General features: G+C 40.0%; 1 protein-coding gene across 1 annotated transcript; it reads right to left on the minus strand.

The window, feature by feature from the left end:
• Positions 1-515: 515 nt before the first annotated feature.
• Positions 516-19,999, minus strand: LOC135588485 (2-dehydro-3-deoxyphosphooctonate aldolase). Its single transcript, XM_065080633.1, has 14 exons — positions 19,841-19,999; positions 19,396-19,455; positions 18,576-18,673; positions 18,377-18,473; positions 17,299-17,364; positions 15,804-15,863; positions 15,622-15,696; positions 6,866-6,950; positions 4,978-5,036; positions 4,399-4,443; positions 1,696-1,794; positions 1,068-1,115; positions 935-982; positions 516-832 (listed from the first exon to the last, which is right to left on the minus strand). Exons 2-14 carry the CDS (start codon positions 19,429-19,431, stop codon positions 776-778), a joined length of 873 nt encoding a protein of 290 aa, XP_064936705.1. The 5' UTR covers positions 19,432-19,455; positions 19,841-19,999; the 3' UTR covers positions 516-775.
• Positions 20,000-20,039: the final 40 nt, after the last annotated feature.

The raw sequence follows: 20,039 nt of genomic DNA on the forward strand, positions 1-20,039 counted from the left end.
TCTGATCCGAGCAGAGCAGGGCATGGACGGTGGGCGTAGTTGTCCATTCATTCATATAAAAGGAAAACAAGGGTGGGTGTAGGCTAGGTTTTCTTATTTAGATTTTTCGCATGCATTTTGATTCTACAATCTCAACCACATCGTCGTCACGTCCTTTACCCTAATGGCACATATTGCAATCACCTATTGGGTCGGGTATACCGATCAAGAGAGATCATCGAAACGAGTCCCACGATCCTTGAGATCTCAATCATGGTTTGATTCTTTGGATACCAAACCCGTACTAATCCCCCCCAACTCGATCAGTACATGTCCCAAAGTCCATTGTTGATACGTAAGCACATATTACCACCCAGTATATGTTGAAAGGCATGTGTTGCTGACTCGGTCCATGCCACCAACTCAAATAAGGTGTCCTACTGATATGTACTGATACGGATACATATAGTCAGTCATATACCACCCTGTATATACTGACTGATATGGATAACAAGTAATCTAGATGGATAACAAAAGACATAATATTCCAATTTTTTTATTCTATTATTATTATTATTCTACAATATTCGTACTGGTCCAATATGTTGCCAAAATCTACATCCAGCGGATATCTAAAATCTTTAAGTACTCCTTAAAAAATAGGAAACAACAAATTGATGAGCAAAATGTTACATTTGATAAGACATGGTTCTTGTTCTCGGCCGAACAAGCAAATGCACAAACACAAGCACAAGATGCATACGTCACTCCTTCGTGTTCTGCCGATATCATCACTTCACTCGCGAAAAGGTGTAAGATCAATTTTGAATGCCTTTTTCCCCTTGGTGACCCTCTTCACAAGCACAAGAAACAACATGCATACGTCAGCAACTGAACTGAACTGAACTGAACGTAACAAGGATTCGCACAAACAATGCAAGGATGAAGGACATACAGCGATTGCGATGAGCTCTTCGAGTAGCTCCTCCAAATTGCGCAAAGGCTGCATTGTTTGAATAGATTATTGGAAGTTTATTTTCTTCCCTGTAGTTAAGCTATTTATGGGAATATTGGAAAGCAATACGAACCCATTGGGTTGGACCATCAACCGGTGCACTAAGGGGATCATCGTGTACCTAACATCCAAGAAAGAATTGCTATTAACTTCAAGAAAAAAAAAAAGACTCCAAAGAATTATCAGCAGAAACCTTCAGAAGATATATAACGGAACACCAAAGTTTCATGAAACAGTCCGCTGACCTGCAAAGACAGGTTAAAATAGTTCTTGTGGTTGAGACAAAAAGGCTAATGACAACATGGAAGAAGAGATCGCTGAGGTTGCCAAAGTGTTTCGACACCAAATAAACCTCAATCAATGGATCATTTCATATGAGCTTTGGATAATTCACAACTTCCAATGCCTATAGTTATTACCCAACAAAAGGTGAGTTAATGTACATTTCATTAGCATAAAGGGTGAGGAAAGCTACAACATAAACCATGAATGATACTCGGCTTCTGTGATTTCAAGTGAGCCATTTTCAAGACAAGATGTCCATTGATCACTAAATCAACTACAGCATCTATTGACATGCTAACCAAACAAATGACAAACATATAACATATTGCTTTATGTTCTTCAAATAAATGAACATTTCCATGTAATTGGCGATGGACAATTTATGAAGATTTTCATGTAACTGTCAAAGTAGTTACCTCCATAAAAATTCCTTCCACACCAACAACAACTGCAGTCCTTGCAATACATGGTATTAGTTCACGCAGTCCCCCACTCGCAACACCACCGCCGTCAAGCTAAAATAGAGAGATTATCAAAGAAAGAAAGATGCGGAAACTATTAGTCTAGTTGCTAAAATCTGTACGTTTAACAAGCCTACAGTATACAGTATGCTTATGTTATCTGTCAGTTAACTACACTGCAACTAGATATGCAATATCTTGGAACTGCAATACTATTTACCACAAAGACAAGAAAAAGAGCCATATCTTGCTTCAGCTTAAGCATCTCTCCTCATTTTGATGTTCAGCATGACAGATTTTTTTAATTGATTTGGTTATACTGTGATGTTAGTTTATATCTTAGGAAGTGTGGCATGTACCAATGTTGCACGATGAGATTAATCTAAAAACAGATAATGATTCATCAAGCTAGGGGTATATAGCTATGTCATTCATTTTAGGCAATTTCTGTAATTAAAGGGGAACAGAGAACAACATGCTGCAAAGATTAAAAAAGAAAAGTCATTTGAAAGGTGCATTTGAAGCTTTCCTCCTTTCATGACTTACAGATCATCATCAGGGATTTAAGGTACGTTTGAGGCTTAGACATCAGAGGTATAATTAATATGAACTTACGCTCTCCAAAAATAACCTAAGATTCATTGTCATTATATAATCCAACGCTTGATCATCATATCCCAACTAACATAAATGTGACTTCCACATCTTTCTTGTGCTTTCAGCTTGAGTTATTTTCTCATACAAAGGAATCCATGAAATTATTTCTTATTGTTTTGCATCATGTTGTTACAATCAAATAGCATATCTAACACTTCAGGCTCTAAGGACAATTGGGATGGGCATCACTAATTGATAAGCATTCCCCTTTAGTCAAAGGGACCATTGCTCTATAAGAATAAAGGAACAATGTAGAAAAGAAGAGGCAACCTTCTGAATGTTCTCACTTTGCTCCCATCATTACTGGATCCTTTCTTCCTTTTGGCTTGTCAAGCTAACCCTTAGTCATGCTAAAAGTAATATCAGGATTAGCTATGACAACATATGAAAGCTCCTAAACAAACTCCAGAACATGGAAATATACACTAAAATGAACCCATCTTCTAGTGTGCTTGCTCAAGTTGTTGCATAGATTTAAGGTGTCTAATACCCATGCAAAGTTGGATGCCCAAGTGGTAGAACAAAAAGTAAAAGGAAGGAGGTTCTTTTCTGGTCTTATCTTATGTAATTTTTAATGGGTTTGCATTTTTCTTCTTTCATTCTTCTTTCAATGAAAATCCAAGAAACGTATGCTGCATGCCCCAAGGCTCAAGCATCAACCTGTTCAGAGACTGAATGCCTAACCTATTTCCTCCATTCAAACCATTAGCCCATTAACCTAATTCCCTGCATGCCCCAAGTTTGAGGCAGTGATTTAAAAACGCTAGGCGCTAAGGTCCCAAAACGCTCGAGGCACGAGACGCTCACCCGAGCGAAGCAAAAATCTCTAAAATATTAAAATAAAAAAATATTTTAATATTTTAAAATATTCTCTACTGTTAATAGCAATAGAGAAGAGTAGAGTGTGAGAAGGAGACCGAGGTGAGAAGTTGAGTCACGATGAGAACCGAGCGGACAGGAGACTATTGTCTAAGAGCCACGACGGCAAATAGCAGCGACAGTGGGCAACAACAACGGAGAGCAGCAGCAATGGCAACAGCAGTGGCAGTGAAGAGAGGCAGCGGAGAGCAGCGACAGTGACAACAATAACAGCAGAGGTAGCAGAGAGAGGTAGCGACAGCGGCAGTGGTAGCAAAGAGAGGCAACGACAGCAGAGAGGCAATGGTAATGGCAGAGAGAGGCAACGGAATTGGGCGTAGGGTTAAGGGAAGTCGAGAGGAGGGGGGGGCTGATATGTGTGCATTAGTTGGTTCAATCGAACCAACTAATCGGTTGCTCGCTGCCTCTCTCCGCTACCGCTGCTACAGTCAGTCGCTTGGTTTAAACCGCGTGCTTGGCCGACGCTTGGGCTCCGGCATGCGCCTAGGCGGCGTCTCTTTGAAGCATGCTGTTTGGCCATTAAACGAGGTGCTCAGGCCTCACCCGAGCGCCTAGGCGAGCGCCCGAACGCCTTTTTAAATCACTAGTTTCAGATACTTTATATACCTAAAGTCTCTCAACAAGCAAAGAAAATTTTGAGAACCTGGACAAAATTGTAGTTTGCAAGCATTGGTAGCTTCTTACAGAAAAAGGTTGCTAACCACTTTAATTTGCATCATAGGTGTGATACCTGATCCATTAGATATGTGATGAATCAACTAATATTGCAGCATGTTTTGGAGGTGCTTGTAAAGTACTTACCTTTACCATCAAACAACCTTAGGATGTCTCCCATCAATTTGCTTCATTCTTTTCTTTTTTGGATTTTCTAGTGATTTTTTTTAAGTAATATGACTAAAGGTCAAACAGTGCTCGGTTAACATTAAAATGTATTTTCAGCACATGAAAGATTTCTTTATTTAACATTATTTTCTTATCTACTTGAGATAAATGCTTAGGAATTTCCATAATTTTAAAATAAGCATCCAAAATTAGGAAACAGAATACACATTCCAAATAGCAAACATATAGTACTCATAATTTGTTACCAAATAAGTGAAGGTAGTAAATGCAAATTTGTACCTTCTTCCCTGCAGGTTGCTGTAGTGAATGTGTAACATCTGCTACCTGTAACAGACAAGTTGTTCATTGCTGAGCTTCATTCTAGAGGAACTCAACTAATAAACAAGGTAAACCAACTTTACAATGGCACCATTTAAAATTCCTATTTGAATAAGAAAATTGCACAAAACAATTCTATCTTAAGGCATGTTTGGCTATGGTGATTGTATCTAGTATTCAAGTCTTCTACCAGATGAAAGAGAAAAATATCTCTTAAGACCACAGATCAATATGATTGATAAATTTAGCAAACAATAGAATGAGTAGAATGTACATGAAGAAAGACATGAGTGGAATTGAAATCCAACAAAACCAACAAAACAAACAACAGAGTATGAACCTCCTGAAATAGGATGTGACATTTACATCTATGATGTCTCAACAAGGAAATTCTTTAAAAGTTAAACTGACGCTCCATGCAACATATATAAAATACAAGTACGGAGCATGTATGTTAAACCTTAACATCATACTTTTAATCAACATATCAGAATGAAAGAAGTACAATGAAGCAAACATAATAATAATCAAGGTACTTACAACAGGGCAATTTGCTTCCCTCATCCATTCCAAATTCCGTGGATCAACGATCAAATCATCTGTTATTATAAATTTAGAGATTAGCAACATATAGAGGAATGAAATTTATATTTCTAAAATTTTTGAAAGTTGAATAATATATAAAGGTCATATTTGCTCAATCCAATGATGGATACACTAAAGGGTTAAGTGTTCTATGCCAGTCAAAATCAGAGCCTACTGCAGATCATCACTTATGTAAGTTTTGCAAGTTGTTTATCTTTCCTTGTTCTTAACCATGTGCGATAAGAATATTGTGATAGGAGCAAGTTTCTCAATTTCGATGTGTGGTACAGGCGATATGTACAGGTACGCGAACCACCCTCTATTGGCCAGTACTAATGTTTTGATCGGTACCGAGGCATACCGACTGGTACCGCCCTGGATTTCAATCATTATCAAGGTGTACCGGTCGATACGCCCTGGCATGATAGATGGAGGTATTTTTAAGGTCTTAAGATGTATCATTGGTACGCCATGGCATACCAACGATACATACCAGTACATACCGTACCGAGTAGAGCTCGGTATACCGGTGCGGATCGGTATTCAAAACCTTGGTTAGGAGTATTCTAAATGTAGCCACAATAATCCTAGTGGCTTTTCCACCTAAAGCCCAATTATTGATCTCTTGGTACATAGGACACAAGGTTTCATGTTACTCCAATACAACCAGAAATCATGATGGTAGAGGGCAATAGTGGAAAAATTAGGTGTATATGTGCAATAATTGATGGCAGTTGGTGGCATTCTTTAGAGTTGCAATCAAGTTTAATATTAACCTAGTGCACTTAAGAGTCATGAGGTGGATTCGTATAGGAGTCAGAGCCGGGAGTGATAGGAGAAGAATGATGGTATCAAATGAACAGGAGTGGTGAGTTGACTTTACTCGGATAAGAATGAAGCAAGTAATAATGGAACTGAACTCTGAACTAAGTAGTAAAAGAAATTAGGGTTTACAGCCCAAACTAGTATACGAGTAGTACAGAGCCCGAACTTCATTAATTGCCTTAACCGCTACATGGGCATGAGATCCTTACAGATAAAGATCTTCTGTTGGGCCTGTACCCGCTCGATAGCCATTATTTCTTAGGGCCTTAGAGTGATAGATGCGCTACTTATGTATTAGGGCCTTCTAGTTTGAATTGAATTCTTTCCTCAATTAGTCACACAAGTTCAGGGTCTGTTTCCGTTTAAGAATGATTTGTATCCTTAACAGAGGTAGGCCCGGGAAACAATCTGTGCTGTGAAGAAACATCTGAAGGAATTGTCCTTATATTAACGCTGACGCCATGAATACCGGTGAAAACGGAACTCCAATCTACCTATGAGCATTTTTGGTAACTAGAAACAAAGGACCTATCACCTAAAGATTATCACTCTACATGATCAATTCATAGAAAAATGAAATAAAAAAATGAAGAAATGAATTGTGGAATGAAAGGAAAGGCTAGATTATAGAAAGATACTATTACAAATATCCATAGAGGGATTTATCCTATTATTGAAATTTCTTCTCTATATAGCCCAATTATAGCAGGATACAGTGATATCCAAAAGGCTACATATTGTTGCTAATGCTAAGAATTTGAAAAAAAAAGGAAAACACTTCAAAAAGAAAAACAGAACCTTGCGGGAAGGTTCCTGGAAACAAACTTTGGTTATGTTTGAAATGAAAAACTTAAAACTGCTACCACATTAACTGATCAATGGAACATGGTTCTTCATCCAATCAACAATTCTTCTAAAGAAGCTTATAAAAAGACTACACTTCTTACACATGATGAAAGATATGAGTTTCTCAGGAAAAAATGCAAGCAAGAAACTAAAAATGTTAAAGCGAACTTACTGTACCCAAACATGGTGCCTCGCTCACAAACCATTACATTTGGGTTGCCTGCAAGTCTAACCTTTTCTGCAGAATTCACCATAACCTGCAAAACCCATGTCACTATAAAAGCAGAAAACTATTTCATGTGGTAAAAGGTTAAGGCAATGCATGCATTTGCTAATACATATGGATCCAATACTTCATTGTTGAAGAGAGAACTGTAAAAAATCTGAAACACGTTCTTTAGCAAAACTTGCCCTTGGTCATTTATCAGATTTGAATTCAGTTGTACAAGGTATCTAAAGATTAACACTATATGTTAGTCAATACAGATTGTCTGACTTCCTTTACCAAACAAGGCACCATCATCTTCATGGATAAGCTTTAAAATCTGACTCAGTTACAACTTAGAAGTATAGTTTGTGACCAATAACAAATGAAACTGATCTATTTTAAACTAATACATGTTATTTAATAAACAAGTTACCTACAGTGAGATACTCTGAAAAACCAGGGTTTGCTGTACCGATGCATGGCAGTACGTACCAATTCAATAGGGGATCAATACGTGGACTAACCTATACTGGGCGGTACCATTACATGACCCCGTATCGGGTGATACAAGGTTTGTACCAGTTGGTAACGATCAGAATCTGACAGTTACTGATCGGTACAGGTCAGTAACGATCAGATTTCAATCGTTACCAATCAAGGGCTGAGATTGCCCTATTTCAAATGGTCAAATTGACCATTTGAATCATTGAACTTGATTTTTAAACCCTTTCCTCCCCCTCTCTTTCAACCCACATGCCACCCAAGATTTAGATCATGGAACTCGACGAGGTACTGGTCAAGTTTATACACAAAAGGGAAAGGGGCAAGCAGTGGATGATTTTGAGCAGATAAGACAGAGCCTACACAACGTAAACACAGAGCGAAACTCATCGTATTTACAATCGTCATATTATGAAGAATCTTACAGCCAACAACAATACGGTGATAATTGGTCAGACTTCTCCAAGCAGCAGTACGATACGGGGCAGCTGATCAATGACGAAAGTAGAAGTTTTGATATTATTCTCTATGTTCCACACCAATACATATCACAATCGCTCTTGCCTCAGGAGCCACCTCAGAAACCTGTGATTTATGACGATTAGACTATGACCATCACCATATTGATGTACCAATAGTATATAGTGTATCAGTATACTATGTCGTGTGATCAATTTTAGGATTGAGTTCGACAAACATATCAAATTGATATACATATACATATAATTGAAGACCTCGATTCACTGCTGCTTGTGGAGCCCTATGGTTCGTTTTGGTGGTAGAATTAGATATATTCATCGATTGATTATTTGATTAATTTGAACCTTAAAGTTTAAATTGTTTAAAAAAAATCTATCAATTTAAATAATTTCTTTGTAGATAATTCAATATTAACAGAAGGACGGTTCGAAACATACCACAAAGCTACTCCTCAAAGTCCGAAAAAGATGTTTCACTATTCTTTCCTAATTTAGATTATTTTTGCAAAAAATATATTAAATTTATATTTATTTTCAACTTTAAAACCTTATTCTATTTTTTAAAAAAATATTTTTTGAGCTATTTTCGGTGATTTTAGGCACACCATATATCAGTATGCCCCGGCATACCGATATATAATATATCGGTACGCCTCGGTATATAATGTCACGAACGGTCGTCGCGCACGATATATAATGTCACGAACGGTCATCGCGCACCCGCAACAACTCCATTCAACGAACCGTTCGTTGCTCTCATCTACATGTACAACTGCTTGGCAGCATATTTTGTCTTGGTTTTGAATCATTTTGCTTGTAAAAATGAAAGTTTGAACAAGTTGCAGCGCTACAAAGCGACCGCTCACCAAACCGAGCAAAACAGCCCCAAAACAGCCCAAAACAGCTCCGTTTTCATATGCCACGAGCTGTTTTCTGCAGTCCGCTTCCGCTCACAAAACATCAGCCATCTCAGCCCCTTGGAACCCCCCCGGATGACACAAGGCTGGATGGGGCTTCGGTATAGTGTTGGGCGTTGAATAATCTTTCGTAAATTCGCACGTTACCTTGACGGGAACTTGTTGTCGCGCCCGGCACCCGATGAGCAGCTGTTTGTGGGCTTGCAGCTATTCGTTCAATCTTCTAAAGTCCTTGTTTCCCCCCTCTCCCTCTTTTCTCTCGTGCACGCAAGGTGCTCACTGAATTGCTTGTAAAGCTTCCCCTTTTCACGAGACGTCGGGACTTGTCTATTGCTCGTTCTTAGAACTAATCAACTTTCTCTTTTTACAGGTCCTTTAGACCTGCGAGAGGTTGCAAGTGGACTGATCTTTGCGGACGCAAATCGCAAGGGCGAAGCGCGACTTAGGCAACGCCAGCTAAGTTTGCGTCTCTACCGCAAGGGTGCCTCGTGAGTTAGGCAACGCAAGTTAAGTTCGCGTCTTTGCCGCAAGGGTGCCTCACGCCTTAGGCAATTCCAGCTAAGGCCGTGACAAGAAGGACGGTTCAAAACATACCACAAAGCTACTCCTCAAAGTCCGAAAAAGATGTTTCACTATTCTTTCCTAATTTAGATTATTTTTGCAAAAAAATATTAAATTTATATTTATTTTCAACTTTAAAACCTTATTCTATTTTTTATTTTTTTTAAATATTTTTTGAGCTATTTTCTACGATTTTGGGCACGCCGTATATTGGTATGCCCCGGCGTACCGATATATAATATATCGGTATGCCTCGGTATGTATCATACCGACAGCTTGTCACGGACAAACTTCTAGACAAGATGTTGGATGTAATGCTTATGTGTGTCCGTGTCTTTTGGCATGTTCATGCCTTGTACAACATGTAGAGGGGCGGCTGAAGGCTTAATAGTCCCATTTTAGTTGGGTTGGTGGCCTCTTTAGGCTTGTAAATAAAGGTTGTGTCATGTGGACACGCGCGAGAGCTTTCCGGTCTGTAATGGACCATTTTAACCTTTGTTGTGCCACTGTTCAGAGCTTGTAAAGTCTGTTTGTAATTTGCTTTGTCTATGAAGTATTTTTCGGACATGTTTGCTTGTGGATCCCAATTGAGGCGTTCTCTTTAACCCGTTCTCTCTTTTGTTGGTCCTAAGGGACAATGGGAGGCTTCGGGGAGGCTAACCTTTGCGGACGGACGCGCAAGGGTGCCGCACGACTTAGGCAAAACCAGCTAAGTCCGTGTCATATGGTATCAGAGCGGGACAAGCACTCATAGAAACACTTAGCATGCAAACGTGGGGGACCTAGCGGGGCTGCGTTGAGGGTAGTCAGCACAGGCGCGACCGTTTGGGGGAAAACGGGCATGGAGATGTAGGGAAAAGGAGTCGCTCAGAGGAGCGGGCATCTGACATTGGCATTCAGAGGAATGGCCAACCCTTCGCGCAAGAGGCACCACGAGAACAGGCAAGCTTGGAAGAATGTGGAGCGCACAAAGGTTGGGATGGCTGAGTTTGAGCTACGGCTCAACGTTGACAACTATACTTGATGGTGCTCTAGGCAAGCGAGGCGCTTGGCAAGAATGAGACCATCCAAGGTAGAATGAGTTGCTCAACGACCAAAAGAGTTATGCAAAGCTCACAGAGGTGAGGGGAATTGCTAACTCGAAGAATTTGGTACTCATGCATGGGCTTGTATGCGGACGATGGAATGTTCGTGGCCATCCCAAGGCGACCGAGACTCGGCGCCATGGAGCATTGAAACTTTCTCTTCGGCATGCGAAGGATACGTCCGGAGGAGGCTGAAGTGTGCAACGAGTTCAGCATGTTGCTAGGCCTTGAGGGGTGCAGCGGTGGCTGTATTGACGTGGAGGCGTAATCTAGCAAGTGCGTTTGCAAGAGGCAGAACAATGCACAGTTTGTTCAGCAGATCGGAGTAGTCCAAGGGGATGGTGGTCTCCGAAACGAAGAGAGATGTTGCTCCAACGGGACAGTTATCCAGGAGGGATAAGTCTCGGCTCTCCAGAGGGAGAATCATGTGAGACGGACTTCACATGTTGAGGAGGAAGTACCTCACAAACAACAACTCCACGAAGCTCAATGGACCGAGCAAGCAGCGAGGAGTTGTCGCATGATCTCGCTCGAGAGAATGCATTGGTGGATGCATTGCGAGATCAAGTGGGGGAGCGACCTAAAGCAACTTAAATGGAGGCACACTTGGAGTCGATGTAGAGATCGGACTCAAGGGAGGGCTGACTCGTGGAATGGTGGGCACGAGGGCCACCATCGACTCAATGCAAAAACGAGGAGCGGAGCAACTTGGCGAAGTACCCAAGCCGCATGAAGGGAGCCAGCAGAGAAGTTGGAACATGGAGCAGAAGCACAGTGCTTTCCTTAGACAGAGGTCAAAGACATGAACTCTTGTAGAGGCAAGGGTAGGATCATGTTGTTCCATGGGTCCTTCATTCTGACAGAGCGGACTCATCTTTCATGGTGCCAAAGACGAATGGAGCTTCTGGGCACATGCACTTTATCTCGGATGAGCATTTGATGGAGGAACTAAGGCGACTCAATTTGCGGAGGCGAAGTTGGGTTCAGAAGGCCTTAGTACGGGGCAAGAGGACGCAGAGGCGGGTACTCTTGAAGAATATGCCACAGTGTTACCATTCGAGTTGCTATGAAGGAAGCAGTGTGCAGCGGAGATTGTGCTGGTAGGGGCAGAGGCCCAGGATCCAGGCAATGGTGCACAATTTACAGCGAAGTCGGTGGACTTCGGGAGCTACTAGGCGACGGACTGTCCTAGAGCGGTGCTTCATCTAGGTATGACCCAAGAGTGGGTGGATGAAGGTCGATTGCCAAAAGAGCGAACAAAATCGAAGGTGGAAGAGACCCTGCGATGTATTGGCAGAGGCCACACATGGAGGGTTCACAATTCGAATTTATTCCACAAGGATCAGAATGCAATGGAGATGTCACCAGGAGGCGACATGGTGCAACGGATCGTGGTGGAACAGTTCGTGGCAATGCGATACACACGACAGTCCCGGGAGGGACTAGATCATATGGAGGTATGATCGGGAGCTACTGGAAGCTCCACTTCGGTGAACAACACGACGGCAAGAAGGGCTATGGATTCAAGGAGTGAAGGCCATGGTACCGCAGAGGCGGGTCTTCAGGGCGTGCATCAAATTTTGCATCGGATGAAAACCTTGGTCATCAGCATATGGGGGCTGTGTTCCACTAAGGGAAAAGTTCGAATGCAAGTACCAGTGAGTTCCATGGGAGGGACTTGATCATGCAGAGGTATGATCGAAGCAGCTGGAGAGTTGGACTGCTCCAGAGCTCATATTCGCTTAAGGGAGCCCGACAAGTCAGAGGACAAGGTCGAGTAAGCGAACGTTGCTATCAAGGAAGCTAAGGAGAACAGAATCAGTGCAAACCCTACAACGTGATGGCAGAGGCCATGCATGGGAGTTACAGTCTGTCTTTCCATCGACCAAACAGACTGCTTAGAGAACACAGAGGTGTTGAAGCAGGGGGTTGAAAGGGGCGAGGAAGCGACGACGAGTCCAGAGGGACTTAGCTACCCAAAATCAAGCATCAATTAGAATGGAGGTGGACTCAGAGGAGTGCCACGGAGACATTTCTACTGATCGTGAAGAAAAGGGATGCAGATGCGAGGCGACGGATAGTAGGGCCATGGGCATGGCAGCGCCATGGTACCGTAGAGGCGGGACTTCCGTAAAAGTCATTGATCCCTTGCTCTCATGGAGGGAGAGTGCTTGGTCGTGAAAGGGGCCGAGGAGGTGGAGCATGCAGAGGCAATCTCCAAGTACCAAGACAAGGCTGAAGGGCAGAGGCCAAGAAACTTCGTAAGACCGGTGTCAACAAGTTTCTCATTAAGATAGCCGTAAGTGAAGGACTTCGGGTCATGCAAGAGTGCACGACCAAGGAACGAAGCAAGCAGTACGCGGTGCTGTACCTTTGCTACTCAGTGGAGTAGGCGGTAGGGTTGATAGAGAAGACGGTACAATCCCAGAGGCGACCTCTTCTATCAGAGAATTACTCCAAGTTGGGGTGAAAACTTCCTGCATTCCAGAAGTTCAATGGCATTGAGAAGGTGAATCACAGTAGCTAACTCAACGCAAGGAGTGCAAACACTTCAAGTGCTTCAGAAGTGTGAGCAAAGAGCAGGCGAAGGCCAGTAACCAGCTCGATGCATGAAGTACAACCTCGAGGAGGCGGGCGAAGTCAAGTAACCTTTGCCTTCTCAACTCTTAAGAGAATGGGCGAAACCGAGTACCACAATTCTCTTATCTATCCAGCAGAGGAGCTATGCACAAGTTCAAAGACCCTTCGAAGAGAATGGAAGACAACAGTTGTCAAATCCTCACCAATGGTGATCAGTGCTACTGAGAGTAGATTGTCCGCTTCATTTCCCAACAAAATGTCAATCGAAAGCGGAAGTGATGCGAACCTACTTGGATGTGACAACTAACTGAAAGAAGAGTCAATGAGCAGATGTTATGGAGGAAGGACCCAAAACTTCAGAAGTTTGCGAGGCGATGCTCGTTAAAGCTCCAACAAGCATCCACCCAGTTCAAGCAGCATGTGGAATTTTTGAGAGACTGGCGCAGTAAGGATGGTCTTTTCCTTCATTTTGGTGGATCCGCAGGAATCAACGAGGATCAACACAACTCAGCCAACCCCACACCAGAGTCAGAGTCATTGGCGAGTTGAAGCAGCATGGCGGATCAAAAGTTCGACTACTCAAAAACAGCAGCGGAGAGCAGCTGGGAGCCAGGAGGCGCATTGCAGCTGGAGCAGAAGATTGAAGAATCAGCAAAGGCGAAGAGTTGCAGTGTTCACAAAGGCTTCGACGAGGACGTCGAAGGGATAAGTGGGGGAGAATGTCACGGACAAACTTCTAGACAAGATGTTGGATGTAATGCTTATGTGTGTCCGTGTCTTTTGGCATGTTCATGCCTTGTACAACATGTAGAGGGGCGGCCGAAGGCTTAATAGTCCCATTTTAGTTGGGTTGGTGGCCTCTTTAGGCTTGTAAATAAAGGTTGTGTCATGTGGACACGCGCGAGAGCTTTCCGGTCTGTAATGGACCATTTTAACCTTTGTTGTGCCACTGTTCAGAGCTTGTAAAGTCTGTTTGTAATTTGCTTTGTCTATGAAGTGTTTTTCGGACATGTTTGCTTGTGGATCCCGATTGAGGCGTTCTCTTTAACCCGTTCTCTCTTTTGTTGGTCCTAAGGGACAATGGGAGGCTTCGGAGAGGCTAACCTTTGCGGACGGACGCGCAAAGGTGCCGCACGACTTAAGCAAAACCAGCTAAGTCCGTGTCAAGCTGGTCAATACACCGGTACGGACTAATAAGGCGAACCTTGCTAAAAGCCACAGATTGAGATTTTCAATTGTTTACTTTTATGTCCCATTTTCAGAACAGTCATATCTAGTGACCTATGTGGCTACAAAATGCTGTAACAAAGGTTCCTTGAAACCTACTGAAACTAAGATACTTTAATAACTGCAAGCAATAATTATTTGTTGATTCAACTAGGGATTAAAAAGAAAAAGTTATCATGCACTAGCAAAAGACATAACCAATGATATTTGGTGAGATTCTTTTTTTGCAAAAAATAATGGAGCCATGAGATGCAATTGAAGTACTTCAAATTTCAAATAAATGATTCTAAGCTAACGAATCATAAGCAGCGACAACTCTCATCAAAATAAAGGGCCAAACCAACAAAATTAGGGCATTCACATGATTTTCCTTAAGAATTATACATTCATTAACAGCCAACTCTTAACACCTAAAAACTGCAAGCTCAAGATCACAGTAGACTTCATCTTAAAGAGTTGATATAGAAGTATGATTTCAAATATATATTTGACCCAAAATCCAATATTCCGGTGTCCATTCTTCTTGTCCAATTTGTATCCAACTCTGAGACACAACACATGGATTCCCAGTTGACATTTTTGCTAACTACCTTAGATGAACTAATTTTCAGTATTAAAACACTCTTTTCCTATCACAAGGTTGGTGACACTGATCTAGCATAACATAAAAATGAAGTAATGTGTGTTACCACAACTGCAGTTAAGCATATGGAACTTTTCTTGTTTCTTTGCAATCCTTAAGTGGTATCTGATTGATGCTAGAAGAAATTTACAGTAAAATGTAACAAGTACTACAGAGTTGAAGATTGAAACCTTTGTTTATAATAAAAAAGTAATACATTTCTTGGAGGTGCCTAAATCAGATTATGGAAGAAAATCATAAATTCACCTGAACGTAAAAGTAATTTTGAGCATTGCTAAATGATCAAAGATCATATAGACCATATAAATGCTGTTCAATGAACCCTTCTTTTTCTTTCTTTATGAGTTTAAATCCTTGACTTCCTCAAAGATTTTGAACTGACACACATATATCAAAGCTTAATTCGCAATATGGATGTTTTGCTAAGAAGCAAATATAATTATGTTTTGCTAAGAAGCAAATATAATTCTAGCACTTATGTAAGTGAATTACAAGTCAATATTTGGTTAAGCCAGAGAAATAATCCATGAGGCCGATCCCAGATATTTCTCAAAGAATTTTGACATGGTTCCTATACTTCAAGCTGCTAGAAATCTGCCTCATTATAGTTTAATATTGCTTTAACAGATAAAAAATAGGATTTTGTCTATCGTTTCAATTATCAGATACATCGAAAATACATAACGTAAAAGATCAAAAAATACAGAAGGTAAAAGAATGCACTTACTGAAGGGGCACAAAACTGGCCTTTCTTAATATTTATTATTTTTCCAGTCTTTGCTGCTGCTACTAGAAGGTCAGTCTGTCAGGATAGAATGCAGCATGTTAACAGAAGTGCTGACTTATAAAATTTACAATATAATAGCAGATTAACAGATGTTCATATTATAAATATGGGCTGATTTATACCTGACGGCACAGAAAAGCTGGAATTTGAATGATGTCTGCAACTCTTCCAACAAGTTCACACTATGTTCATTGAATCAGGTTAGAGAATTAAATCTGAAAAAATTCTTGTGCTTCTTTTAACTACTTGCACCACAAAAATTCATAACTGCATCTCATATGACTTTTAGCCTCTATGTGCAACATATCCATTACTGTACATGAATTATACATAAAAGGAAAAAAAGATATCTCAGAATTGGAGAAATGTCTCAACTATCTCCAATGAATTCTTGCAGAAAGGTTAAAACTTGATTGTTATATAGATCCTTAGTAGTTAGGTCAGATGCATATCTATAAGTTGAGACATTGCGTTAATACACTCAAAGTGGATTGCTTATAATTTAAGTTGTATGTGAGAATAAAATATGAGACAAAAAAACTCCAATTTGAGGTCAAAATTCTGTTTTAGAAGAACTGATGAGATGCAGAAAAACATTGGTGCTAACTTAAAGAAAATGTTATCAATCAGTATTTTCATGATCCACTGATATAGATGGCCAAGACAGTTGACTACAATTTTTCTGGTGCTTAAGTAGTTCTTCTTGTTATGGTTTAAAAGAAGCACCTTACTGGCAGTTAAATTGACTTTGTACAACCAGGAAATAACTATCTGAAAGTTCCCTAAAACCAACAAAAAGCCTAGACGAGACATACAATTTGTGCAATATTTGAACTTACAGCTTCACTTCCAAACGATAGCTTAACGTAACTATGAATCCTGTGATTAGAAAATCAATCAAGTTTTCTGTGGATCCAGATATAGAGGTGACATTCAATAGGGAAATTATGGGGAATAAATCATAAATTTTGTGCGTAACTCAAAAAATAAAAGAAAATATATCAAAAAACATAAAAATGAGCTTTGAGGATCATGACCAAGAATTTGAACATTTTCTTTAGATTATACAATCAGAAAAAGCAACTGAAAAGACATGAGATAGAGTTGGAGATGACCACGTATTTCTAAAGTTTTATCAATATGAGCGAACAGTGTCTCAATAAGTTTGTCCAATTAAATCTTATTCAATGAAGCTAAAAAAATTTGCATGAATTTCAATGATGATGGTAGGCAGTTGATTTTACACCATGTGCACATCTGTTTTGTGAAATTTGATCTCCTCACAATGTTCGATAATACCTCTCATGTGAATGATACAGGTCAGCATATATTTTAACTCAAATGGATTTTATGTCATCGACATCAAGTAGCCAAAATCAGGTCATTTTGATGCATTTTCATTTAAATCCATGCTAAGCAGAATTATCTTTCATTGTCCAGAAAGAAACATAGGTTTTAGAAAAGTTTGAGCCAAGAATGACCGAGTAATACAATCACATAACTGAAGCTAGAGGGACTAGATTCAATATTTGCAATAACAACACCAAGTTATCAACCATATAATTATACCCATACATAATACAGCCAGACACATCTAGAGAAGCAACTGATGATTACCTGGCTGCTCTCATGCACGTCAGTTACTATAGGAAGATCATATGCCACTTTTACCTTCTCAAGAATCTGCCATTCAGATCAATACTAATCAATTTGGAAATTCCTAGAAAGAGTATTTTATATAACTGCAAGAATAACTGGATTAGGACATGGAGTACCGAGAAAATGTAAGCTTGAAGGACAATGTTTTAGGAATTGATTGTCCAATCATTCAATCAAGTTAATCTACAGAGCTTGTAAATGTTTATCCATAAACCAATATTGTTGTAACTAAAAGAAATAACTAATAAATGAAAGTGCAACTCATTGAAAATCCATTATAAGGTAGTCACTGTTATTCAGGGGAAAAAAAGACTTGTCTATGCATTCCTATGCTCTAATGCTATCTTACATGTATAAAATTTGTATTATTAGTAACTAAGTAGAGAAGTGTACCATTTCTCTATCAGATACAATTTATGACAAATTATGCATCCTGATGCTGAAATCCTTAGCAATGTACAAAATCAGTTAACATTAGGTTCTAGAGAGCAATGGTAACAATATTAAGCAGATGGAATAACTGAAGAACCAAGATATATATGTTAAATAAGTAAAAATCATTTTAGGCATTCCTCTATAATTCAAGATACAAATTGTTGATCTAATTATGATAAAACATGACCACAAATTTCAGATCTTCTTAGTTGACTAAATTAAGCATGATTTCTTTGAGTAACTACCCTAACTATAAATCAACGCTGATCCACAAGGAATCAGATAGAACTCTCATAAAAGAAGATATTTAAGAAAATATTGAACATTTCAATTCTAAGTATGACAAAAGATTAGAAATTTTCCTTAAACATATGTTCTTTGACAATAATTAAGGGGGTGTTCTCCAAACCTGAATTATCTCAATGACAAACAGATTCCAGAAAAATGAAATTCACATTCAGAGCTAGTATCATAATCATATTGTCTTGTGAAATTTGTGTCAATTTGATTATCAACGTTTCAGTTCCTAAAGCATTGCCATTTGCTAATACTCGCGAATATAGTTCATGATTGGAATAATCAAGAGAAGACTAGATGCTACCTTCAAGCCTTGCTCCAAACCAGGACCTCGGAATGATTTCAATGAAGTACGATTAGCTTTGTCAAAACTTGACTTGAACACTAGGGGCAAACCGAGCCTGAAAGTAACAATTCGAAATGCTAATCAGAAGTCTATTACATTATGACACCCACACTGCAAAACCATTAGATAAGCATTGCATGCATTATTATATGCTTGCCTTGATGTGATGGCTTTTATATGTTTGGCCATCTTCAGTATATGCTCCTCAGATTCAATAACATTAGGGCCTGCTAGTACGAAAAATGGTTCTGCAGCCTGTTCGTAAACCAGAAATCAATAAAGAAAAAAATTAGATGCCTCATCTATTAAATGAAAGGAAAACATATATGACACTTATGGAATCTTATTCAAAGAACTAAAAAAGAAGGCATCATTAGACCTCTGATCCTCCGTGAATCCTTCCTGAAGTTACATATTTTTACATTTTTCTCACTAAAGAAGGAAGTTAATGTATACCAAAATTGCCTCTAGCAAATGCATAACGGTATGGTCTGGATTGCTCTCATCTGCTGGCTTCTACTAATGTCAAACGATATGCCTAGGTCACTTCCGCTGTGTTCCTAATACTTCAGACAGATGCATATGAGCAGCCCAGCGTTTTTGGATTCAGATGGCTGGGCATTGCATTTTCTACTTGAATAACTCTTACGCTAATGATAAAGAACCCAACCGATTTATCTCGACATAAGCAAATCAAATACAAACAGCCCTTGGTCAAGTTAGATTGCATTTAACACAAGACCTTTAAATGGAAATGAGAACACACTGACTAGTCACATCAAGTCACTGCAATGTTCATTGGAGATTTATCTAGATTAGCAGAAGACGGCACTGATGTAGCTTTCATCAAACAGAATTAGTCCATCCGCACATAACGTCAGCCGAGAATAAGGCATGCGGCAAGCCCTATATACCGGATAGAGGCTAATAAACAAAATTACAGACATATGTGAACATTCAGAATGACAGCATAGAACCTTGAGCTGGTTGAAAAGTGCAACAGAAGAATCCATTGCCTTTGATTCGTCAGTAGAGTTCTGCATCACAAATGAAACGTTATGTACGGCTCAAGTGAATCAGGAAAAGGACAAAAGGCGACTTCAACATATCAAGAAACACTTCGAACTGACAGCTTTTTTTGACCTTAAACAGAACTGATTTACAAGAATTAAGAACAATGGAAACGTTTCACCCAATAAAGCAGTAAAGGAATCAAACTTGACGTCATGGACATCAAATCATAACCCACAAGCAATGCAGACTTCACAAATCTTTCAGCAAAAACACCAATGTCGAAGAGCAGAAACAGGCAAATCGCTTCCGTTTGGTTTGAGGGGTCGATGAGAAGACAATGCAGACAAAAATGTATGGAAAATTCCTCCATTTTTTTGAAATCGTCGAAAAACGGAGAGTAGATCGTACCCAGAACTCGTCGACGAGCTTGAAGAGGTTTCGATCGGAGGAAGAACCGCGCGATCCCTGCAGCCTGGAGCTCTGGATCTCGGTTGCGAAGAGGACGACGAAAGGGTTTTGGATGAACCGTCGTCCTCGGGATGCCTTCCATGGGTACTGTCAGATAGAGGAAACGGAGGACCGTAACTCGTCCGGGTCGGATCTCGTC

The sequence above is a fragment of the Musa acuminata genome, chromosome BXJ1-8, assembly GCF_036884655.1.
Source record: "Musa acuminata AAA Group cultivar baxijiao chromosome BXJ1-8, Cavendish_Baxijiao_AAA, whole genome shotgun sequence".
NCBI lineage: Eukaryota > Viridiplantae > Streptophyta > Magnoliopsida > Zingiberales > Musaceae > Musa > Musa acuminata.

Bases quoted from the DNA above. Each gene is read 5' to 3' on its own strand.
- LOC135588485 (XM_065080633.1), bottom strand. From the start codon at position 19,431: ATGGATTCTTCTGTTGCACTTTTCAACCAGCTCAAG. The intron at 17,365-18,376 runs GTAGCATCTAGT...TCTGAATGGCAG, and splicing joins GTTTGGAGCAAGGCTTGAAG to ATTCTTGAGAAGGTAAAAGT. The intron at 6,951-15,621 runs GTAAGTGCATTC...TGGGTTTTGCAG, and splicing joins GCCAGTTTTGTGCCCCTTCA to GTTATGGTGAATTCTGCAGA.